The following is a 26,908-nucleotide window of genomic DNA, read 5'->3' as shown; positions in this document are numbered from 1 at the left end:
ATACAGGACTTTTATTTATCTATTCCAAGATGACTGGAAGCTGGTCTGAATGGTGAGGGTTTCCTATTCCATATTAGGCACAGTAATGTTTTGTGTTATTGGCATTTCCATATTTCTGTCCACACCCTGTAAATACCTGCTTTTGCACGAATATAACACTTTTCCATTAGTTTATATAGCTTGTGAAAAAATATGAGTGATATAACAGAGAATTGTACTAATCTTCTTCCCCCTTATTCTAGTATTCAGAACAAGCTGAATTTTGTATTAGAAATATTTTTCTTTTTAACAGACTTTATATTTATACATTCTGTGTTCATTTCTGAATATCTGGTCTAAATACTACTAACTTTAATCACAAAAAGAGGTGCAAGGACAACAATTCCATGTGCTAAGGGATCTGGGTCACAATATCAGCATGCAATTGTGCATGTACTAATGATATCCGCCAATATAAAATTTTATCTACAACAACTGCCACACTTTATATACCTATACAATGCTCTATGTTTTTTCTGTATGGTGAGCAGTTACTTATACTCATACTAGTTTTCATCTCTAAGCTAGGATTTTCGGTTATATTATCAACACGAATTAACAAGTGGTGAAGGAATTACATTTATTCACTTTGTCTTTTCCAAGTGTTTAAAATTTACAATTTAACCCATCATTCTTGAAAACCTGAAAGAGAAGTAATCATTACTAGATACAATACAGAGCTCATCACATACATATACAATAATTAACAAATAATTAAAAAAAAAAAATCCGAGAAAGTTTCAAATAGGTAACTACAGCAATAAGAAAGGTTAGAACTTGAGTACTGCAGAAAACTACATACTACAAGGAGAAGACATTTAATAAGTGTTCTTACAGGTGTGATTGCAATTTGTTCTGGAGAGCATTCTCCTCCTTCCCACTATGCCATGCAACAGAAGAGAGACAAGAATGTTACCAGATCTCCATCACCAGCTTCAATGCAACAATTCAAACAATCAGCAGATTAAAATAAACCACAGCACACATCAAAGTTGCAGTAAAAAAATAATATAATAAGGAAAACAATCACCATATCACAACCTTTACATTAACTTGATTGATAGTTAGTGAACAGCACAATGACATCATTTCCCACAGTTCAAAAGGAGCAATAGTTTGATATAGACCAAAAAAGTAAAACAAAATAATGTTTTCACTGGAAGTAAGGCTTTCTGTGTAAACTACATTTCTCCATGCTCAGACTGTCTCAATAGATTTCTGGATTTAACCATTTTCTCATTACAAGGAGATTTGAAACCACCACATGTGGGGCTGTACCACGTATCATGTCCGACAATGACACAAGTACTACACGTCATTCACTTATAAGCGGGTATCTGTATTCTAACATCAATCAAGCTAATTAAGGTATACAACAAACATTGTAATAACAAATAATTATCATTTTTGATTCAGTGCAATCCAACAAGCAATATTTCTCTGTCAGTGTTAGGTGCAGAGAAACAGTGTTATTAGTTTCAATATTGGAATGTGCTTAGAAGTATATCAAAGTTCAGGAGGAAGAAAGAAAAAGATGGATTCAGTATCTACCATCTTAAATAAAAATGTTTCTTGAACTACATAATTACTCAAAACTAAATTTTTGCTATTAGATTTCAGATTCTAAATCACAATTCTTAGTGAAATCAAAATTTTGTTGCTGCTGTCATCATACATTGATTGTTGTGCAGAAGGTACGGTGGATAGGGCCAGCACTATGCAAAGTTAACAGACACTAAGGATTGCAAGTCACAACTGTAATAATAAAAATTCTAATAACAATACAATCATACGTGCAGGTGAATTGTGTATAACAATAGTTGTTGCTGATAAATTAATCAACAGTCTGTCACAGAACACAATTTAACCTTTAAAATGAAGTTATATGGGGACATTTTCTAACAGTAAATTGTTGCAGAAGAACATTGTTCCCTATTTTACAACTAAAGACAATTATTATTCTCCCTGACCTAAACAGTTAGACTGATCTCCGTACATTTTAATACAGATGTATTTGGTGCAGGTAGTTTGCAAGTCTCTTGCTTCAAATAAAAATAAACAGAGCACCAAAAAGCATTCATTCAGTTAACAGCCTGCATGATTAACTGTAGTGACGCACTAATGTCATCCAATATTGTTGCTGAATATCATATCCCACATTTATAGGCATTGGTAGAAAGAAATAATAAATTAACCGAAGGCCTAAAAAGAAAACAATGCAAAAACTTTACTCCAACTGACAGACTGACTTGGTAGTAAACAGAAATACTGTACTTCACTGCTCGTATTAAGGTACTTTTTCCAAATGAGATTGAGGTTACATTAAAATCAATTACAGGGGAAACAGCATCTACTTTTCATGCTTTCAAAAAAGCAGTGCAAAATTACAGCTTCTACAAAACAAACAAGTAACTAAAACACCATGCAGTCCTGCTTACTTGGCACTGGCAAGCCTCGAGTGTTCTTTGCTCTTCATCGATGCTGACGCACTTGCATGACGACACATCATGTATATTGCCATACTCAAGAAGACTAGATTTGCCTGAAAAGAAGAGATTAATTATGTAACTTTAAGTTACTAATTAGTGAATACTTTTTTAAAACTGATGGTATTAACAATTTTGGGGCTATGTGTGCAAACCTGACCATGCCACTGAAACAAACAGAACAAAAGAAGCAGTCAAGTTACTCAAATTTATTCACCCTTGTTATCTAAAATGTGCTTAACACATTCCCAGAAATATGATTATCAGTGAAAAACAAAACACATGTTACAATGAACTTTTTCTTTTCCTTATAGAATGTTTTACGAGACTTGTTGCATTATTTTTCATTTCCAAGTTGGTTTACTTTTTGCTAACTTGTAACCCCAACATTGAGATTCATTGCTATATATGCATATTTTACAGTTTTTGGCATAGTTTATAATACAAAATTGTTATTGACAAATTGCCTGTTGGCTTCTGTCTCAGTTTCTTGAGCCAACGTTTGTTTGATAATATTTATGATGTTTTGCCAGCATGAGTGGCTCAAGTTGTCAAAGCTTCACTCTCCATTGTTGGTGTTGGAGTCGAGTCAACCTCACAGCTGCAAATTATATACACCTGGTGTGTCAATGCTCAAGGACATTTCTGTGATTATTTCCACTGTGATTATCTCATTGCTAGCTGCAACAGTTGTTTGCTGTAGCGCAGGAATCCAGGATCCCCTCACTCTTAGGATTTCTTCTTTCTTGTTGAAGCTATAGCCATGCTTGTGTATTTCTATAGCTTCTCTGAACAAGTTGATGTGCTAGCTCTTCTCTACTTCATTGTCAGTGTAAGACTATTTATAAACCAACAAAGATGATCAAACAGTGTCTCAGATCGGCAAAGGAGAAAAGGGATCCACTCGCAATGTCAGGAATATACCATGTACATGCAGAAAAGTCTATCCTGGAAAAGCAATCAACATGAGGATCATCGAACATAAGCAGCATTACATGGTAGGGCAGGTGAAGAAATTTGCCATAGCAGAGCATGCGCTGTGTGAGACTGACCACATAGTAAAATCTGCCAACATGGAAGTTCTTGTTGTGGAGAAGAGCTACCATACCAGCTTGTTCAGAGGAGCTATAGAAATGTACCAACACAACAATAGCTTCAACAAGAAAGAGGAAAGCCTCAAGGTAAACCTACAGGTAGCAAGGGGAAAACCACAGCAGAAATGAACATGGAAAATCCCTTGGGCATTGGTGTGCCAAGTACATACAATATGTGGCCACGAGCATGACTCCAGTCCACCACAAGCAGTGAAGGGTGAAGCTATGACAATGCCAGCCATTTGTGCTGGTAAAATCTCTGTAAAACCATCAAAGACGCATTGGCAGAAGAACCCAAGACAGAAGCCAATAGGCAGTTTGTCCCAGTCTATAAAGTTTAATTTTAATTTATGCTCATTAGTATTTACATCAATACGATAGTACAGTACACTGAAATGCTGAGCAACACGCGGAGTATTAAGAACTGGTGTGAACAAAGTTTTCAGTTTGCAGACACATCCACGATAGACTAAACTTCTGACTAACTTCTGACTAACTTCTTTAACATGCACTTCTATGCACCAACAGTATCAAAACATTCATAATTATCACTGTTCAAATGTTTTCTAAATAAGTTTTCTTTCTGTGATAATTGCAGTTTCCTAGTATTCTACCACTAACCATAAGTCTGTCATTTGCTGTGGCTGTTCTACTTCATACCTACACACCTTATACCTGCAAGGTATTTTCAAGGCTTATCTGAGTCCAATTGTACCTCAAACTCTAGTTCAACATTTGAGAGGTCTGCCAACATAGTACAGCCATTCTTAGAACATCCTCTATGCAAACATCTCAATTTCAACCACTGGCACAACTTTTAAGATGACTCATCTGATTGCAGACCTACTTCAGTTAGCCAAACATTAGAAAATCTTTTAAATGCAATTGAACAACACATATTCCCTGATTTCTTATACTAGTATTGAGAAATTAAAGGTTACATACACTTCTTGAAAGCCTGAAAGAGGTATGAGAGGAAAACTGGTCCCTGTTTGCCAGAGCTCTCACTGACCTGACCTCCATGTCTGAACATACAGGGTGTCCATGAAGTCCCTTTATATCTTCAAAATTTTATTACAATGGCAGCTGTTGAAATATTTTAACAAAATTTCTTTTATTGTAATCACTGTTTACTAAAGTTTTTATATATACTAAAATTTTGTGTTTCAGGTACTCTGTTGATGGAAGGAACTGATCCTCTATAAAATGGCAACTCCTCAAGAGAAGGCACAATGTTTGTCCTGGTTTACTGACACAAAATCGGATGTTCAGACTCAACGAAACTTCAGAATGAAGTAGGGAAGAGATCCATCATCATGGCACAAAAAATTTATGGAGACAGAGACAGTGCTGGATATAGGGAGGAACAGGAGACCTAGAACACCCGAGGAAAACATCGATAACGTTTTAAATGTCTTCACTCGTTCACCTACGAAGTCCACCCGCACTGCTGCTAGACAGTTGCAACTACCACGTTGAACTGTGCATAAGGTCCTCCACAAGAACTTATGGTTGTACGCTTACAAAGTGCAACTGTTACAGACACTTGAGCCAAATGACAAGCCAAAATGGACAGTGTTTTCATTCAACATGCCAGAACGCCTTTTGGAGGATGAAGCAAGCCTCAAGCGAGTTTGTTTCAGTGATGAGGCAACTTTTCATGTTTCTGGGACTTTAAACAGACACAATGTGAGAATCTGGGGATCTGAACACCCCCATGTGACTAGGGAGCTACACTGGGATAGTCCAAAAGTGAATTTGTGGTGTGGAATCATGTGCAACTGAATAATTGGTCAATTTTTCTTCAATGAGTCAACAATTACTGCAGATGTTTACCTCGACTTTCTGACTGAATATGTAGCACCACAACTGATTGACTTAAAACCACCTATCATTTTCCAGCAAGATGGTACACCACCCCATTGGGGACGGCATGTTCATTGGTTCTTCAATGAAACATTTCCAGGCAGATGGATTGGGAGGGATTGGCCAATTCCTCGGCCACCGTGTTCACCAGATATCACTCCCTTGGACTTTTTTTTTATGGGGATATGTAAAATTGTGTATCAAACACAGATACATGACATTGCTGACTTGAAGCAAAGGATTCGTAATTCCATTTGCCACCACTGATGACGCTATGCTATGGCGAACATGGCAAGAAATCGAGTACCGTCTTGATGTGCTTCATGCAACTAAAGGCACCCATATAGAGGTCTATTAAACACTGTCAAAAAACTTTTATAAACTCTGATTACAATAAAAGAAATGTTGTTAAAATATTTCAACAACTGCTGTTGTAATAAAATTTTGAAGTTGTAAAGGAACTTTACAGACACCCTGTATATCCCTTTTTGGCTTCTTCCTTTCCATGCAGATATCAATTTTGTTCCAAAAGCTACTACTAGTGTTTCTGTTTTATTTACTTTTAATTCACCTTGAAATGAAGCATGTTTAATCCATTCATTTAACATGCTACAGACATCTCTTTTTATCTTGAAATCACAAATATAGAATCATGATTGTACCACAAGTGTACACTAATTTATCAACTTTCACCTTCGATGATGGAGTTCATATTATTATTACTACAGATAAACTGTGTCCAACCTGGAACAATGTGGCGTAATTGTTTTCAGTTAATTAACCCAGAATCTATTAGGATTTGAAGGTATCATAATACCATTACCGTGCAAAAATGCATGTGTCAAATTTGAAAACTAGAAGGTGTACAAATTTGCTTCCACCGTTTGTCGATAGGTGGTGACAATGGTATGTAGTGGTTGAAACATTAGTCGGTCTGTGTCTGCATCATAAAGTTGTTCTTGATTGAAAACGTCAGTTCACGAGCCTAATTCTCGTCATTTGCGGGAGGTGTTACTGTTTTGTTTCAATATGAAGAAAACAGTGGCTGAGTCTCATCAAATGCTCTCAAGTATGTATGGTAAGGATGCTATTAGTGAAAGTATGGGTTGTGCGTGGTTTCAACACTTCAAGAATGGTGATTTTAACGTCGTAGACCGGCACAGTGGTGGAAGAGAGAATGTTTTCGAAGATGCAGAATTGGAGACATTGCTGAGTGAAGACTCACCACAAACTCAACAAGAATTGGCACAATTAGTGGAAGTGACACAGCAAGCCATTTCAAAATGTCTCAAGGCTATGGGCACGATTCAGAAACAAGGAACTTGTGTCCTGTGCGAGCTGCAACCAAGAGATGTTGAACGGTGTTTGTATGTTTGTGAACAATTGCTTCAGAAGCAAAAACGGAAGGGATCTCTGCATTGCATTGCGACTGTGGACAAAAAATGGGCTCATTACGATAACCCTAAATGCAAAAAACCATTGAGATATCCCAGCCATGCTTCCACGTCGACAGCCAAACTGAATATTCACAGCTCCAGGATCATGTTCTGCATTTGGTGGGACCAGCTCGGCGTCATGTACTATGAGGTGTTAAAACCAAGTGAAACAATCACAGGTGCTCATTATCGAATGCAATTAATGTGTTTGAGTAGAGCATTAAAAGACAAATGGCCACAATACAGCGAGAGGCACAATAAAGTGATTTTGCAGCACGACAACGGTCGACCCCACATTGCAAAAGAGGTCAAAACATACTTGGAAACATTAAAATGGAAAGTCCTACCCCATCCACCATATTCTCCAGACACTGCTCACTCTGACTATCACCTGTTTAGATCAATGGCGCATGGCCTGGCTGACCAACACTTCCGATCTCATGAAGAAGTCACAAATTGGATCGATTCGTGGATCACTTCAAAAGATAAACAATTTTTTCGATGTGGGATTCGTACACTGCCCGGAAGATGAGAGAAAGTAGTGGCCAGCGATGGAAAATACTTTGAATGATACATGTGTAACCAATTTGTTTCATTAAGGCCTCAAATGTTTGGGAAAAAACGGTGGAAGCAAAGTTGTACACCTGGTAATTTCAAGACACTGACCATTTTTATATCTTAGAATATTTAAATATTCTGTTATGATAATATTGAAACCCAGAATTTTCCAAACACAGTAATGTTATTAGATTTACCATCTTTTGATTTTTAAAGGAAACATTCAAAATAAACTTTTTTTAAATAAATTATAAATGACCGCCCTCTAAGAAGACAGTGGACTTTAACTGAAAATGAAGGGACAGTGTCATTACAATATCAAACAAAAAGTAGTACATTATGTTTCAGTAATACACAAGGATGGAAAAAATTGGCTGCATGAAGTAAATAGTCATAAAAATCTGGCCTGATGCCTTTACAATTTGTCTCTTTTCTACCAGAATTACAGCAGCATTCTCCCATAAATCACTAAAAAACCCATGAAGTGAGGCATTCCTACCAAAGCATGAGATCATAAATTGTCAGACATGAGCCACGAGCAATGGAGTTGAACTGTGAATTCAAGAAACCGTGGAATGTGTTAATGTTAATGGCGAAAACCCATATGAAATGTACTGTACAGGGATACTATCAGAACTGTGGAGTACTATGTTGATGTAATGGAAATAGGGAGCACGTGGTATTAAGTACTGAACCCTCAACTCTGGGTATGTAAGATACAGAACAGTGAATGATTGTCATGGTGTATGCATTTTGAGACTGTGTTAGTCACTAGGAATAAAATGCCCATAAATAACAAATGCCTTGTATCTGGGTTTTCTAATTAAAATACCCACAACTTCATTTTTAATTTACTTCCATTGTTGTGAACTATAAGATTCACAAGTTTGCAGCCAACCAATGGGCACAGACGTTTGACACAGTAAGAAACACACACTAGAAATGGAAAAAATTCAATCTGTACCTTCTTTCATTTCTGTACAACAAGTTGCACAGCTTGAAGTTTAAATAGTAGCAATCCTATGTGAATTAATTTAACTGAAAATCCAGGTTGCTAATGTAAGTTTCATTATCAATAGGTATTTTTACCATTATCAAAACAAAACAATGGAAAATGTTTTGATAACATGGCTGTATGCCCTGAAAGAAGCTTACTCACAGCATTCAGCAAAATATATGGACACATGAGTTTTATTACTTACAAGTATCACAGCTATAACAGGTCCAACAAAGCTGAATATGAAGAAATTATCTGCACGAAGCCAGCAGTATTTTTCAGTTCCATAACTCAGGTGGTCAACACTGCAAGACACAGCTACAATTATCAGAGGTGCTCCATAGGCGAATGTGTAATACCACCGAATGCGTGATTTTTCAGCTTCAAATACTTCAATCAGCATCACATAAAGCTGAAACCCTGAAATGATGTATATTAAATATGTTACAACAATTGTGAAGATTTTGTATTCAGTCAAAAATATACAAAGTAAATTTATGAAAACATTCAACTAGAGAAACGAAGTGTACTACACATGATTATCAAAATACATCCAGTTTAAAAAGCACTTTTCCCCATCTTTAGCGCAGCTGCACTCTAAAGTTATTTTAAACAACCTCTTGTTCACTTTGTTGGGTAAGTGTAATGTCAACATCAATAATGTCACATTTCATCACTACTACGTTTTTCTCAAGTAACAATAGTGTTAACATGTACAAACAGTATTGTCTCCAAGAACCATTATTCTCAAAATTTGTTACTTGTGCTTTCTGAGACAGCACTAAATGAAGTATCCCAACGATTTAATAAAATATCTTACCTTCAAGGAACATCCATGCAAACGCACAGAGGAAGAAAAAATGCAGAAGTCCTGCGACAGCACCACAAATTACTCGATGCTGCGTTTGGCCAATGCCAAACAGAAATACTACTTCCGCAATTAAAAGACAGATGCATAAATTCTTGTGGATTGTTGTACGATCCGACTGGAAAATAGAGGTGATACACATCAGGCTAATGGTTAAAGGTAATGAAAAGTATCTTTTCTGTCATGTTTTCCTTCAGTACAATGTTTCGTATTTCACATTTTGTACAAATACTATGTACGGTATTTCCACTGTGTACAGCAAAACATAAGATTTTGCTCTATTTCATTTTAGACAATACTGATCAGTATAAAGCTTCAGTGCAACATTGGTTTTCTTATAACAATAAAAGTCTGTCTGCAAAAAAATTATTTTATACACACCTTGAGTCCACGGAAAATTTGAAAGGTGAGAAATGCCAGGGCCAGGCACACAACAGAGATGATACAGCCCACATAAGTTATGAATGATAACACAAACTCATGCGCGGCCTCAATTTTTACAGAACGCACATCCATCAATATGGCAAAGTTGGTTAAATGGTCACATACACACAGGGTATGAGTTGCATTAGTCTTTTCAACTTGACAGCCTTCATCAGACCACGCCCTAAAGGACAGAAGCAAAACAGAAAAACTATTACACGCAGTAAAGTTGTAAAAGAGAACACCACTTACTTTACTGAACACAAATTTATCACTGTTGGGACAGAATTACACATATTAGGTTTTTACATACTGAGATTGGTAAAGACACCCACTTACTGTATAGCTGATGCACTGATCAATAGATACAAGATGCTGAACACATACAATGATGAAATGAAATGCCTACATCCACCAGTTTTTAATTTGCAGTTTATTACATCCATGATCAGTCTCAGGCAATTATGCTGTCTCCAGATGGCTACAGCCATTGGTTATGCACTACACAACACCATGCTTGGCATTAGCAACATGTGGCCTGATGTGCTGTTCAAACAACTGTTCAAACTTTGCAATAGTAGGTCACTGGTTCTCCAAAATATGTGACTGTAGAACATGCAAGTGTAAGTGGTTTTGCAAACTACCTTAAAAGTACCCTGTTTTTACACATGGAAAATTTACCACATCAATTCAAAATTACATACCACCACTGCACACAGAACATGTATCGACAGCACATAAAGACCACATCTGAGGTATCGAGCACAGTGAGCCAGTGTCATTCCGTTAACGAATAGATTTGCATCAAGCTGGCCACCTTCCTGCTCTCAGGACTGAGTAGATGAGGCTTTCAGTGAAAAGGATACCAGAACTGACTGGTACCTAATCGTATTGGAATTGTGAGTGTTAAGATAGTTGGATACCTTTCATTCAAGTATTAGACACTCCTTACACAACATAACAATCAGGAAGCACTAGAGGTTGGGTGGCTTAAAGAAGATGACTAAGTATACAAAATTTTTGGATGAAAAGACCTCTATGCAACGGGAAGTTACCATGGCAACAACCATTTAGATCTGCTCTCCAGCAAAAGCTGGCCATGTGTAAATCACTGCCATAAATGAAAAAAATTAAATGACTTAGTCAAATTACAAAAAATTTGGTTTAAAAAATACTTCTTTATTAGACCCTTGTCTTGAGGATTTATTCAAAAGTTTTTCAGTAGTATGCAATATGTTATTTTGTTGCAGAAGTATTACTATTTTGTTAGAAGAACTGCTATTTACATTTTAAATCTGCTAATGTTAGATATAAAATGTCAAAATCATTCCAGGTATGGAGACAATCAAATTAAATAAAACTTAAAGTTGGCATGTTTATCATTTACTTGCTTGTGAATGAAACTAATCCATAACAGTATGTACCACATACAAACTCACCCATTTACATAATCCCAGAAAACACATGAAGGATTTGTTAGGTTGTTGCTTGTATCAATATGCTGTAGAATTATTTTCACAGGCTTTGATAGTTGTATGTGCTTTCCTTTCCCGAGAGAAGCTGCGATAATTTTAGAATTGATTCTTTGAGACCGATTCCTCGGCTGCAGGACCTCATCTAATCGATCGAAAGTTGCAAATACTATGCGTACAAATCCTCCGTCACTGTTTTCCAGAACGGACATTCTTGGAAGTTCCACCCAGTTCTGTGATATTGGCCATGGAACGTGAGTTTCTGCCAGAGGAAACACCTCCACTTCACTGACTTGGGCAAGTGGAATTACTCTTACAGTCAGCACTGAAATGGAAATAATACATGTATATACAAGCTTATTCATGAATAAATCGAAATGTTAAAAATGCCACCAGAAATCACATGAATAGAAGTACCAAATAATTAGTTTGCCCCAAAAACATACAAAAATTCAAGTAATGTAATGATTATAGTATTTGGCCCAAATAAATACAATTAATTAAATTTAAAGCAATAAAGTTCTCTTTCTTCTTAAGAGCCACTTACCTCAGTAGGTTCATGCACACACAAACAAATAAATACTACACAAAAAATTCCAATGTATTAATTTTGTGTTAACTGCTTTCAAGCCCCAATAATGTCACACTGCTTTTCTCTTACTCAATCAGTACATTCATCTCACCAAGTCAAAGGAAGTGGAGGAGTACAGAGAATTTTATACAGGCTTAAGACCATGGTATAGACCCCAGAGTCCTGCACATATTATTCCTGTTTTCCTTTGAAATAAGGAACTGGGAATGGGAATTTTCATTTGCAGCCTGAAGGCATGCCAGTGTTTCATTACACAACTCACCACACACACGGCAATGAATGAGTTACTGTTTTCTGACATGACTGTCTAAGTTCCATTTATTTCTTTAGATCATATTCTTAAAGTGGTCTGTCTGCACCTCCTATTATATACAGTAAGTTATCTTCTATACCACACAGGTGTGCAATGCTTTGCTTGTTTTACAATTAATCACGCAACTACAAAGAATCAGGCAGTGAAGTTGAAAGATTTTACAGTCTACATTGTACCAGTATAGGATGACTTACGTATGTTCTTGACGGTCTGCACAACCCTCTTCTCACGGCGCACAGTCTCAGCTAGCAAGAATGCATTTTCTTCGAGGCCCATTAGCATTTCAGTTGCAACCTGGAGTTGCTGCTTGTATGTTAGGTCCTTCCAGCTCTGGTGATGAGAACATTCCAACAAGTTGCTGCCCGTGCGGATGACACTGTACAAAAGTTCTGTGACAATGGCCTCACGCTGTCGAGGGTCAGGGAAAGTCGAGATGTCGGAAGACATCTTTCTGGCCAGTTTCCGTGTAATTTCAGCAGCAGCCAGCATGTCTCCCCCATAGAGGGGCACACTCTCTGTTACCTGTAACATACTCGCAGCATTAATTATAACACAGCACCTCAGTGGCACAATATCATTCAGTTACAGTGTTTGATGTACCTGGTAAGAAGCAAGTATGAAGGTGACAATTTGGTCACATCTACTTTCCTAGCTGTACATGTAAATTACCTTGAGCAATTAAACAGAGAACTGACTCGTGGAGATAACATCTTGGACCTACTGATAACAAACAGACCCGAACTTTTCGACTCTGTATGTGCAGAACAGGGAATCAGTGATCATAAGGCCGTTGCAGCATCCCTGAATATGGAAGTTAATAGGAATATAAAAAAAGGAAGGAAGGTTTATCTGTTTAGCAAGAGTAATAGAAGGCAGATTTCAGACTACCTAACAGATCAAAATGAAAATTTCTGTCCCGACACTGACAATGTTGAGTGTTTATGGAAAAAGTTCAAGTCAATCGTAAAATGCGTTTTAGACAGGTATGTGCTGAGTAAAACTGTGAGGGACGGGAAAAACCCACCGTGGTACAACAACAAAGTTAGGAAACTACTGCGAAAGCAAAGAGCGCTTCACTCCAAGTTTAAATGCAGCCAAAACCTCTCAGACAAACAGAAGCTAAACGATGTCAAAGTTAACGTAAGGAGGGCTATGCACAAAGCGTTCAGTGAATTCGAAAGTAAAATTCTATGTACCGACTTGACAGAAAATCCTAGGAAGTTCTTGTCTTACGTTAAATCAGTAAGTGGCTCGAAACAGCATATCCAGACACTCCGGGATGATGATGGCATTGAAACAGAGGATGACACGCATAAAGCTGAAATACTAAACACCTTTTTCCAAAGCTGTTTCACAGAGGAAGACCGCACTGCAGTTCCTTCTCTAAATCCTCGCACAAACGAAAAAATGGCTGACATCGAAATAAGTGTCCAAGGAATAGAAAAGCAACTGGAATCACTCAACAGAGGAAACTCCACTGGACCTGACGGGATACCAATTCGATTCTACACAGAGTACTCGAAAGAACTTGCCCCCCTTCTAACAGCCGTGTACCACAAGTCTCTAGAGGAACGGAGGGTTCCAAATGATTGGAAAAGAGCACAGGTAGTCCCAGTCTTCAAGAAGGGTTGTCAAGCAGATGCGCAAAACTATAGACCTATATCTCTGACGTCGATCTGTTGTAGAATTTTAGAACATGTTTTTTGCTTGAGTATCATGTCGTTTTTGGAAACCCAGAATCTACTATGTAGGAATCAACATGGATTCCGGAAACAGCGATCGTGTGAGACCCAACTCGCTTTATTTGTTCATGAGACCCAGAAAATATTAGATACAGGCTCCCAGGTATATGCTATTTTTCTTCACTTCCGGAAGGCGTTCGATACAGTTCCGCACTGTCGCCTGATAAACAAAGTAAGAGCCTACGGAATATCAGACCAGCTGCGTGGCTGGATTGAAGAGTTTTTAGCAAACAGAACACAGCATGTCGTTATCAATGGAGGGACGTCTACAGACGTTAAAGTAACCTCTGGCGTGCCACAGGGGAGTGTTATGGGACCATTGCTTTTCACAATATATATAAATGACCTAGTAGATAGTGTCGGTAGTTCCATGCGGCTTTTCGCGGATGATGCTGTAGTATACAGAGAAGTTGCAGCATTAGAAAATTGTAGCGAAATGCAGGAAGATCTACAGCAGATAGGCACTTGGTGCAGGGAGTGGCAACTGTCCCTTAACATAGACAAATGTAATGTATTGCGAGTACATAGAAAGATGGATCCTTTATTGTATGATTATATAATAGCGGAACAAACACTGGTAGCAGTTACTTCTGTAAAATATGTGGGAGTATGCGTGCGGAACGATTTGAAGTGGAATGATCATATAAAATTAATTGTTGGTAAGGCGGGTACCAGGTTGAAATTCATTGGGAGAGTGCTTAGAAAATGTAGTCCATCAACAAAGGAGGTGGCTTACAAAACACTCGTTCGACCTACACTTGAGTATTGCTCATCAGTGTGGGATCCGTACCAGATCGGGTTGACGGAGGAGATAGAGAAGATCCAAAGAAGAGCGGCACGTTTCGTCACAGGGTTCTTTGGTAACCGTGATAGCGTTACGGAGATGTTTAATAAACTCAAGTGGCAGACTCTGCAAGAGAGGCGCTCTGCATCGTGGTGCAGCTTGCTCGCCAGGTTTCGAGAGGGTGCGTTTCTGGATGAGGTATCGAATATATTGCTTCCCCCTACTTATACCTCCCGAGGAGATCACGAATGTAAAATTAGAGAGATTAGAGCACGCACGGAGGCTTTCAGACAGTCGTTCTTCCCGCGAACCATACGCGACTGGAACAGGAAAGGGAGGTAATGACAGTGGCACGTAAAGTGCCCTCCGCCACACACCGTTGGGTGGCTTGCGGAGTATAAATGTAGATGTAGATGTAGATGTAAAACGGAAACAAGGCAGATGGGATTCCGTGTTTCTGGTGGGATATACAAATTACTCCCCCTCATAAATATCAATTATGATGGTAAAAGTACACATAAGATTTGTCCTCTTGCCAGAAGTAGAACAAACTCATAGCAGCAATGAGAGATCATTAATACAAGGCAATATTCTACAGTGTGAAAAATACAAAATGCATTACCATCTGGCTGCTGTATTTTCAGGAAAATGAGAGGGCAGTTACTGAAACAAATTCCACAGTCTGAAATATAAAGACAATCATTTTTGAGAACAGGCCAGAGAGACAACTTTTACATACACAATGCAAAAAATTATTCACAAAAATGATTTTGCCATTCTAGGAGGCCTAAACATTGCCCCCACACACTACGGCCATACAATGAGTCAATGACAACCACAGCCCACCTACTGGGCACAATTTGGGGCCACTTTAACTACAGTGAGGTGGAAACAAATAAGTCTCGCACCTTGTGCCATTGGCAAACTTCATTCTAAAATCTGTTAATATGCACAAAATGTAGGACTGTCCTAAGTAACAAAAACTTAACAAATGTACTGCTCACAATTTGTGTCTCTCCCAAAATCGGCACAGGAATTTTGTCGTTTCTACATTATTTTGTTGAGATTCAAATGGATAGACAGAAGAATAAATTATGGAAGGAAGTGAGACAGCAGTATACAGATTTCAGCTTTGACCTATAGGAGCAAACCTTTGACAGTACATAACTGAACAAAGTGTCAGATTAAAACTTCAGAGATTAGATACCTTTAGTAAATATGGGAAAAACGGAGCAAGAGAAGCAGAATCCAAAACACAGCCATTTTGAAAATTTTAAATTCGAAGTGGCACGAGAAGACTATCTCCGAGATATGGCCGAAGTGGTTTATGTGCGTCCGGCAATTTAGAGCTGAGGCTAATGAATAAGGTAGGAGTGGAAGGAAGGCAGGACCAGAACAGCACACAAGAACGGAATGGAATAAGGGCTCCAGGAGACGGGCTATCGGTGTAAACTGCGACTGCTACTGCGAACAGGAAGAGACGGAGACTCTAGACCAGTAATTCCCAACTTGGCAGTAATTACCCCTGAGGGCTAAAAACAAACTGGGTTCCACTACAGTTTAGAGGGCAATGTAAATTATTTTTATAAAATCAGAAGACCAATATTTAATAGATCATCATCAGTGGCAGCAATTGGCATCCACCTCCTCTAGACTTTCCAACAAATTGCAGTTTTCAGTGATAGACACCTGTACCCCTAGAGTATGTATCCAATAAGAACCTCAACATTTCCTTATTTTCCAACATCTAGCAAATAACTACCCTCCGTCTACCCAGCCAGTCTCCACTCTAATCCGGTCCCCGATCCGACCATTCCCTTTTCCGTCTCTCCTCGTTATTTGCGACACGTACTCCTCTGTCGGTCACCGAGTGACCGTCACCTTATAGAGAGTTTCCACATTAAATGTAAACGTCTCACTGCCACGATTCAAAACTCCAGTTACGAATCGATCGTAAACTATAAATTTTGTACGAGACTGCTCCATTCGAAACCTCGTCCGGCATTCCGAGCCATTTTACTCCCCCATATTTTTCAGTTCCTCCAGTGGCAGTAGTCATTTGCCACAAGTAATACATTCCAATATCAATTATTTTCACGATTTATAATATCTGAAGGTAAATGCCCGAGTCCCGAGACAATCTCCGGTGGACGATAAAATATTTTCAGACAGTGAAATCCGAGTCGGAGCACAATTTCTCGAATGTCCGGAAGACTACACGACAAAAACAGATTTCGATAAGAGAGACTTGACACTATTTAAGCTAACAGTCAGTAGCCAGTAGCTACTACTATCGGAATGACTCCCAAGAATACCGGAAACTGAAGCACGGAGCCGGACACATCCGAGCGCACTTTACGACAGAAAGTGGCCTAAACCGTATCGGACAGAGAAGACGGTCATTACAAATAAGCAGAACTGACCGTGTCAAAGACTCATTATTTATCGTTTTCGTGAAAAAGACTGAATAACCGAGTGAGTTACATTTTTGATAGCAGATCCCCTGTCCTCTAAAAATTGGACTGTTAATTTGTTTCCCTTAAAGTTATGAACTGTAGGTTAAAACTGAAGAAACTGCAAAAAGGTGGGAATTTAAGGAGATGGGACCTGGATAAACTGAAAGAACCAGAGGTTGTACAGAGTTTCAGGGATAGCATAAGGGAATAATTGACAGGAATGGGGGAACGAAATACAGTAGAAGAAGAATGGGTAGCTTTGAGGGATGAAATAGTGAAGGCAGCAGATGATCAAATAGGTAAAAAAACGAGGGCTAGTAGAAACCCTTGGGTAACAGAAGAAATATTGAATTTAATTGATGAAAGGAGAAAATATAAAAATGCAGTAAATGAAGCAGGCAATAAGGAATACAAAATCTCCAAAATGATATCGACAGGAAGTGCAAAATGGCTAAGCAGGGATGGCTAGAAGACAAATGTAAGGATGTAGAGGTAAGATAGACACTGCCTACAGGAAAATTAAAGAGACCTTTGGAGAAAGGAGAACCACTTGCATGAATATCAAGAGCTTTGATGGAAACCCAGTTCTAAGCAAAGAAGGGAAAGCAGAAAGGTGGAAGGAGTATATACAGGGTCTATACAAGGGCGATGTACTTGAGGACAATATTTTGGAAATGGAAGTGATGTAGATGAAGATGAAATGGGAGATATGATACTGTGTGAAGAGTTTGACAGAGCACTGAAAGACCTGAGTCGAAACAAGGCCCTCAGAGTAGACAACATTCCATTAGAACTACTGACAGCCTTGGGAGAGCCAGTCCTGACAAAACATTACCATCTGGTGAGCAAGATGTATCAGACAGGCGAAATACCCTCAGACTTCAAGAAGAATATAATAATTCCAATCCCAAAGAAAGCAGGTGTTGACAGATGTGCAAATTACCGAACTATCAGTTTAATAAGTCACAGCTGCAAAATATTAACGCAAAATTCTTTACAGACGAATGGAAAAACTGATAGAAGCCGACCTCGGGGAAGATCAGTTTGGATTCCGTAGAAATGCTGGAACACGTGAGGCAATACTGACCCTACGACTTATCTTAGAAGAAAGATTAAGGAAAGTCAAACGTATGTTTCTAGCATTTGTAGACTTAGAGAAAGATTTTGATAATGTTGATTGGAATACTCTCTTTCAAATTCTGAAGATGGCAGGGGTAAAATACAGGGAGCGAAAGGCTATTTACAATTTGTACAGAAAGCAGATGGCAGTTATAAGAGTCGAGGGACACGAAAGGGAAGCAGTGGTTGGGAAGGGAGTGAGACAGGGTTGTAGCCTCTTCCCGATGTTATTCAATCTGTATATTGAGCAAGCAATAAACGAAACAAAAGGAAAGTTTGGAGTAGGTATTAAAGTCCATGGAGAAGAAATAAAAACTTTCGAGGTTCGCCGATGACATTGTAATTTTGTCAGAGACAGCAAAGGACTTGGAAGAGCAGCTGAATGGAATGAACAGTGTCTTGAAAGGAGGGTATAAGGTTAACATCAACAACAGTAAAATGAGGATAATGGAATGTAGTCGAATTAAGTCGGGTGATGCTGAGGGAATTAGATTAGGAAATGAGACACTTAAAGTAGTAAAGGAGTTTTGCTATTTGGGGAGCAAAATAACTGATGATGGTCAAAGTAGAGAGGATATAAAATGTAGAATGGCAATGGCAAGGAAAGCGTTTCTGAAGAAGAAAATTTGTTAACATCGAGTATAGATTTAAATGTCAGGAAGTCGTTTCTGAAAGTATTTGAATGGAGTGTAGCCAAGTACGGAAGTGAAACGTGGACGATAAATAGTTTAGACAAGAAGAGAATAGAAGCTTTCGAAATGTGGTGCCACAGAAGAATGCTGAAGATTAGATGGGTAGATCACATAACTAATGAGGAGTTATCGAATAGAATTGGGAAGAAGAGGAGCTTGTGGCACAACTTGACTAGAAGAAGGGATCGGTCGGTAGGACACGTTCCGAGACGACGAGGGATCACACATGGTTCACATGGCTCTGAGCACTATGCGACTTAACTTCTGAGGTCATCAGTCGCCTAGAACTTAGAACTAATTAAACCTAACTAACCTAAGGACATCACACACATCCATGCCCGAGGCAGGATTCGAACCTGCGACCGTAGCAGTCTCGCGGTTCCCGACTGCAGCGCCTAGAACTGACGGCCACTCCGGCCGGCTGGATCAGCAATTTAGTATCGGAGGGCAGCGTGGAGGGTAAAAATTGTAGAGGGATACCAAGAGATGAATACACTAAGCAGATTCAGAAAGATGTAGGCTGCAGTAGGTACTGGGAGATGAAGAAGCTTGCACAGGATAGAGTAGCATGGAGAGCTGCATCAAACCAGTCTCAGGACTGAAGACCACAACAACAACAACAACAACAATAACAATAGAATGTACCGTTACGTGCCAAATTTTGCCAGATTAATGTCCGATGTTTAGAAATGATGATATGTGACAAGTCTGGAAGCACTGTGAGGTGGACGGGAGCCGCATTAAATTGATTACGGACCTGTGCCAGCTCGTTGCCGATGGTGGTGATGGAGTCTCCGTGCGTCATGCGCGTCTCGAGGTTGGTGAACCAGAGCGTGTGGCAGTCCGAGAGGTCGGGCGCGTCGGGCGCCCAGAGCGGCGGCCCGTCGTCGCGCCTGCGGCACTGCCAGCGCGCGCGGCCCGTAGAGCCGCCGGGGCAGGGCTGCTCCGTCACGTCGCCCGCCCACGTCCAGTTCCAGAAGAGGTTGCGCGCCGTCACCGCGGGGCACAGCCGCGACAGCTCCTCCGGAGGGAAGTGCGACGGCAGCGCCGCCGCCGCCGCCGCGGCCGCCGCCGCCGCCGCCGCAGCTGCGGCCGAGCCGGCGCGACCTGCGGAAGCGTTACACCACACGCGCCCTACTGCGCGTCACTCCCTCCGCACTCGCGGACAGCCGCCGCCGGGGAACGCAACAAAACCACAAAAACCAAACAAAACGCGCTAAATCGGAGGCCCTGCGAGTGATTTTAAATTCATTTATCTGTCCACGGTGTCCGTAAAATTGCTCTATAATCCAACATCCCTAGAAACTACTGGAACCGTCTTTGCAATTATGGGCTGTCATTATCATATGGCAGCGAAATTTGGTAGATATTCTAGTACTTTAATGCGGAACAGATTTATGCTGGAAAAAATTACTTCTAATTTTGGCCACCAGGTGCAAATCTGGCGCTGTGAATGCAAGAAAGACGTATAGAAATGTTTTCGTACGTAATGGATTCGGGATGGACAGAAAAGGTCAAACCTGTGAGAAAGGCATAATGTTGATTTTATTATTAACTGCCACTTACACAATTTGTTCGATACGAGTACCGGAGACGTCGACGGGATGCTGCATCCGTAAAACAAGGTGATCGACAGTTGTTTGCAGCAGTTCCGGCAGAATCTGAATACTTTGCCTTCAGATCAGGTAGACAGCGAACGTGTCCCTACTAACCGCGTTCTTTTAGATATTTCTAGAGCCAAAAGTCGCACCGATTCAGGTCAGGTGATGTTGCTGGCCATACATCTGGAAATCCCCTGGAGATGACACGTTATGGAAGGTTGCATTAAGCAAATCTTTCACTGGCCGAGCGACATGAGGTGCTGCTCCATCTTGCACGAAAACAGTGGTCTCCACAGAGTTGTGCTCTCCGAATGCAGGAATCACATGCTGTACAAGGAGATCTCGACAAAGTGCATACGTCACCGTACACCTGACAAGCCACCTAGATCTGTTCTCAAAGAAGAACGGACCGAGAATAAAGGTGCTTGTGAATCCACACCACAGTCACACACTGCGAGTGCAATGGTTCTTCGTGCACAAAATGCGGTTTAACAGTACCCCAAACTCGACCGTTCTGCACCCTGTAAATGTAAAATGTGCCTCGTCACTCCACAGAATATTGCCCGGCCACATGTCGTCATCTTTTCGTTCCGTGCCAGAAACCGAAGAGCAAATTCGGAACGTTGCTGCGGATTATTAGGTTTCAGTTGCTGCACCGTCTGGATCTTGTACGGGTACTAGTGTAAAATAGACCGAAAAACTTTCCGAACTGTTTACCACGAGATGGACATTTCAGGTGTCACTGCATGAGCGCTAACACTACCCGGGGTACGTGTTGCACGCTCAGTTACAGCTAACCTCGTCAATAATTTCCACCGGGATACACCTTTCACTTCGAGGTGTCACACCTAGCTCACCCGCGTTTCCGATGTCATTATCATCTCCTTTAACACATTTAATGACATCGCGCCTCTCCTCAGACCTTTCAGTCGACGACACTCTCTCAATGATACGCTGTAATTGTTGCCGTTCACATAAAAAAGTTTCACTAGCAGCGCACGGCCTGGCTTCTCGATAGCCGTACTTTTCACTCACGTTATGGCTTGTCAAATGAAGGTGTGGATGTCATAACGTCATACAGAGTACAGTGCCAAATTTGCACCTGCTGGCCATAATTGGAACTAATATTTATCGGTTCCGCATTAACGCATCAGCATGTCTACCACGTTTCACTCAAATACGATAATTACACCCCACACTGGACCAACGTGAATAGCTGCACTTTATTTGTAACCACCCAGTACTTCACGTCATATGCTTTTGGATCAAATCGTCATTAGTGACCTGGAAACACACATGCTGACGCTTTTGGTTCATCTATAGCTCTAGAAACAGCCCTTTGACAATCTATTCAATTGTTGTTCTTTGACTTTCTGCATTTTCGTCTTTTTTCTTAGAAACGTACATCTGTCAGACATTTCAGAAAGTGAAAACGGAAACAAAAGGGCGTGCTCAAGGGCGATATACCTGACGAAGGTGTGATCAGACGAGGCTTCTCAAACCAGTCGAAAATGTAATAAGTCAAAGAACTGTTGTCAGATGCACGAGGGCGTGCTGAAAAGTAACGGCTCCGAATTTTTTGTGACAACTCTTAAAATAAACGTTACATTATACCTCTTTATTCTTCATGTCCACATATTTGCAGCCCTCTGGCGCTAGAGAGCTTCGAATTGTAGCGTAAAACAAGGCAGTGTGTTACGTAACTATGTCAGTGTGTGAGAAAAAGCGTGCTGTAATCGAGTTCAGTCTTCAAACAATTCATCCACACATGGAGCACCCTCCCCTGCAAGATCTTGGGTACACTGTTATCAATTATCCTCCGTACAGTCCCTGTTATCAATTATCCTCAGTACAATCCCAACTTGGTACCATCCGATTTTCATCCCCTTGCAAAGCTTAAGAACACCTTTGAGGACTTTACCTTACATTGCATCTATCGTTTTCCATGGATCCCTTGGAGGGGAGTCTGGGATGTGGAAAGATTAAAAGTTTTTTTGTTTTGTTTTTAACTCAGATACATGGATATTGTACAATTCTAATTAAGTTATTTAATTCCCTCTGAAAGCGATCTTTATAAGACCTTTGATACGTTCTGGTAAGTTACTGAATATATGAGTACCCATGTATTTGACTCCTTTTGTACTAATGATAAGCTCTTATAGTCCTTATACAGATTGTTTTTGATTCTGGTATTATAATCATGTTTTTGCACTATTTTGTGTAAAAAGAGACATGTTGGAAATGACAAAGGACATCTGTGAGTATATGTACTGAGAAGTAGTAGTTACAATACAAAGTTTCTTAAAGAGGTCTCTGCATGATGATCTATAACTGACACCAGATATAATTCTAAAGACTCGTTTCTGAATTTTGAAAATGTTCTCTTTGTGAGAGGAGTTTCCCAAAAGATGATTCCATAACTCATTAGTGTATGGAAGTAGGCCGAATAAACTAACTTCTTCATTTTTAAATTGCCTATTTCTGCTATCATGCATACTGCAAATGTAGCTCAACTAAGGCGTTTCATTAAGTCTAGAGCGTGAGTTTTCCAGTTTAGGTTGTGGTCAATTTGTGGCCCCAAAATTTTGATGCTGTCTACAACTTTAATTTCAATGTTTGAATACATTATACTTATAGGATCAGGTATTCTTTGTGACGTACTTAGCCGTATGTACTGGGTCTTGTCAAAATTCAGTTACCACCCATTTGCTGACAACCACCCATTGATACTTACAAATATTTCATTAGCTGATTGCTCAGTGAGATCACGGGTAATGTTTTTTATACCAATACTTGTGTCATCTGCAAATAAGACAAAATTTGCATTTTGTGACACTGCATATGGAAGGTCATTAACATATAATAGGAACAACAAGGGACCTAAAATAGAGCCCTGGGGCACCCCTTGTCTGATGGTTTCATATTTTGAATGACTATTGTTATCTGATAAGCCTGATACAGACACACACTGTCTTCTATTAAGAAGATAGGATGAGAACCATGAGCCTACTACTCCTGTTATCCCATAATATTTTAACTTTTGTATAAGGACATCATACTTAACACAATCAAAAGCTTTAGCCAGATCACAGAATATTCCAAGTGGTAATAACTTTTGATTTGTTGATTCCAATATATAATCTGTAAAAGTGAATATAGCTTGATCAGTTGACAATCCTTTCCGAAATCCAAACTGATTGCGAATGAGAACATTTTTCTGCACTAAGAGTTCACAAAGTCTGTTGTACAGAACCCTTTCAAACACTTTTGAAAATATTGCCAATAATGAAATAGGACGGAAGTTTTCCACTGACGACTTGTCTCCTTTCTTTGTGTAATGGTTTGACAATAGTATATTTAAACCTGTCTGGAAAAGTACCACTGTAGGGAGATTCATTACATAAGGAACTCAGTATGTCACAAAGTTCTGAGGAGCAACATTTAATTATGGTAATGTTGATTTCATCATAGTTGATAGTGATGAAGCGTTGAAAGCAGATGTGAGGTTATGGTTCCGTCAACGATGTTAAACATTATGCAGTGACGGTATCAAGGAGCTAGTCTCTCGTTGGGAGAAATGTGTTCATTGCTAGGGTGAATATGTTGAGAAATAAATACGTAGACATGAAAGAGGAAGATGCAGAATGTTAATAAAATCTGTTTTATTTAAAAAGCTTTAAGAGTTTTCACATAAAAAATTCGGGGGCACTACTTTTCAGCACGCCCTCGCACGACCCAACCAAAATGGTAAATATGTTTGCTTCCAGACCACAGATGTTTTAATCCAGTACAACGAAACGTGTGTAGTTACATGGCATTTAAGGCCATGTATTTTGTTTACGTGTTAGTTTCGAATTTGGAGTGACTTTTGACTTACGTAGCTTTGAATAGCTTTGCACTTGCGGAGAAGGAAATATCACGTTCCGTTATTGAGAAAATACGGCGCATTCGCGTTTGTCTCAGTGAGTTTCGGAAGCCGTGGGAAACCCAACAGTGGACGGATACGGATTAAGATATCAAAAATACGTTTCCGACAAGTGGAGGTATGTAAAGGAGCGACTTTTTTCCAATGATTACAACCAATAGCGTTTTATATCAGCCGAGATACCGAAACAACCGCACTTTTTCCTAATTTCCCCCTGGAAGAGAGGGATATATTGCTGACGTTTGGTAAACCATGCAGTAAAAACCTTCCACAAGAGGAGGCTAATAATGAAAGCAACGACTGCCGATGTTTACAGGACAATGCAAGTGAAACTGGCAAGTGCTCCTCCAGTTGTATGATACGAATGACTAGCAAGCAAACGGCCAAACCCGAGGTTTTAAGTTAGAAATATATTTCGAAGACTCCGCCTCGAACAACACACAGTTTCCTGTTTTCCTCTCTTAACCCGCACAAATTTTGATAATGTGGCATCATGATCAGTGGTCTTCCTTTATCGTATTTACCAGAAGATTTTGTTTTTCATGACGCTGTAACTCAGTTTGGCACGTTCTCAGTGTATGTGCTGACTCCCAGCAGCAATAACAAAATAGCAGCTGGATACCTGACACGGTCATTCAGTGCAGGAGGCGATCTATAATTTTATGCCGTATCCTATTTCTCAAAACCAGTTTATTTGCCAAGATCGTTAGGTTGACACAATTATTGCGTTACTAGTTTCGGTAATATGTACCGCCATCCTCAGGAGCATAAAACGGGGCAGTAGTAGTTATCTACATCTACATCTACATCCTTACTCCGTAAGCCACCTGACGGTGTGTGGCAGAGGGTACCTTGAATACCTCTATCGGTTCTCTCTTCTATTCCAGTCTCGTATAGTTCGTGGAAAGAAGGATTGTCGGTATGTTTCTGTGTGGGCTCTAATCTCTCTGATTTTATCCTCATGGTCTCTTCGCGAGATATACGTAGGAGGGAACAATATACTGCTTGACTCTTCGGTGAAGGTATGTTCTCGAAACTTTAACAAAATCCCGTCCCGAGCTACTGAGCGTCTCTCCTGCAGAGTCTTCCACTGAAGTTTATCTATCATCTCCGTAACGCTTTCGCGATTATTAAATGATCCTGTAACGAAGCGCGCTGCTCTCCGTTGGATCTTCTCTTTCTCTTGTATCAACCCTGTCTGGTACGGATTCCCACACTGGTGAGCAATATTCAAGCAGTGGGCGAACAAGCGTACTGTAACCTACTTCCTTTGTTTTCGGATTGCATTTCCTTAGGATTCTTCCAATGAATCTCAGTCTGGCATCTGCTTCACCAACGATCAACTGTATACGATCATTCCATTTTAAATCACTCCTAATGCGTACTCGCAGATAATTTATGGAATTAACTGCTTCCAGTTGCTGACCTGCTATTTTGTAGCTAAATGATAAGGGATCTATCTTTCTATGTATTCGCAGCACATTACACTTGTCTACATTGAGATTCAATTGCCATTCCCTGCACCATATCGTAAAATACTTACAGTGCTCTGTCATATGAGGACTGACTATACGATATGCATAGTATGCATTGTAATGCCTCGACTTTTTTATGCATATTGTGTAGTCGTCATGTGACAATGGTGTAAGCATTGTATGATGTAGCTAGCTACCAATGTGCGGTTTTATGGATATGAGGATGGCAATACCTATTGCCGAAACCAGCAATCCAGTAATTGCGTTAACGTAGCGATCTTGGTAAATAAATTGGTTTCCAAGAGAAGACAATAGTAAAAAATAGCAGATGACGAACTGTGTTAAACTAACAGCTGTGCAGCAAAAGACGGAGAGCACATGTGCTGTTAAGTACAATAAAGTGAACCCTACTAACGACGGGCAACGGCCTTGCCGCAGTGGATACACCGGTTCCCGTGAGATTACCCAAGTTATGCGTTATCGGGCGTGGCCGGCACTTGGATGGGTGACCATGCAGCCGCCATGTGCTGCTGCCATTTTTCGGGGTGCACTCAGCCTCGTGATGCAAACTGAGGAGCTACTCGACCGAATAGTAGCGGCTCCGGTCACAGAAAACCATCGTAACGACCGGGAGAGCGGTGTGCTGACCACACGCCCCTCCTATCCGCATCCTCACCTGCGGGTGACTCGGCGGTCGGATGGTCCCCATGGGCCACCTGTGGCCTGAAGACGGAGTGCTACTAACGACGGGGAACAGGTTAAAATAGAAAAACGAGAGCTTATGTTTACCTCGAGACGGAATCCTCAGACTACACTGATCTGACAAAAGTCAAAGGATGCACAGTGGAGGTAGTAACGCGTACAAAAGGCACTGCAGTGGTCGAGCTGTCATTTGTACTCCCGTGATTGACGTCAAAAGGTTTCTGATGTTTTATTATGCTCACACGATGGGAATTAACAGACTTTGAAC

General features: G+C 40.0%; 1 protein-coding gene across 1 annotated transcript in view; it reads right to left on the bottom strand.

The window, feature by feature from the left end:
* The window catches only part of LOC126249508 (latrophilin Cirl), a 777,653-nt gene that overhangs the window by 36,339 nt on the left and 714,406 nt on the right, over positions 1-26,908 (bottom strand). The window contains exons 9-16 of the mRNA XM_049951159.1: positions 19,695-20,044; positions 12,339-12,666; positions 11,207-11,564; positions 9,726-9,951; positions 9,297-9,462; positions 8,682-8,896; positions 2,478-2,581; positions 875-919 (exon numbers count right to left, since the gene is read on the bottom strand). Of these exons, the coding sequence (XP_049807116.1) occupies positions 875-919; positions 2,478-2,581; positions 8,682-8,896; positions 9,297-9,462; positions 9,726-9,951; positions 11,207-11,564; positions 12,339-12,666; positions 19,695-20,044 (1,792 nt within the window). The remainder of the gene's footprint in view (positions 1-874; positions 920-2,477; positions 2,582-8,681; positions 8,897-9,296; positions 9,463-9,725; positions 9,952-11,206; positions 11,565-12,338; positions 12,667-19,694; positions 20,045-26,908) is intronic.

This window comes from Schistocerca nitens, chromosome 3 (assembly GCF_023898315.1).
Source record: "Schistocerca nitens isolate TAMUIC-IGC-003100 chromosome 3, iqSchNite1.1, whole genome shotgun sequence".
NCBI lineage: Eukaryota > Metazoa > Arthropoda > Insecta > Orthoptera > Acrididae > Schistocerca > Schistocerca nitens.
Note: the sequence above shows the minus strand (reverse complement) of the source record. Positions and strands in the feature narration are given on the sequence as shown.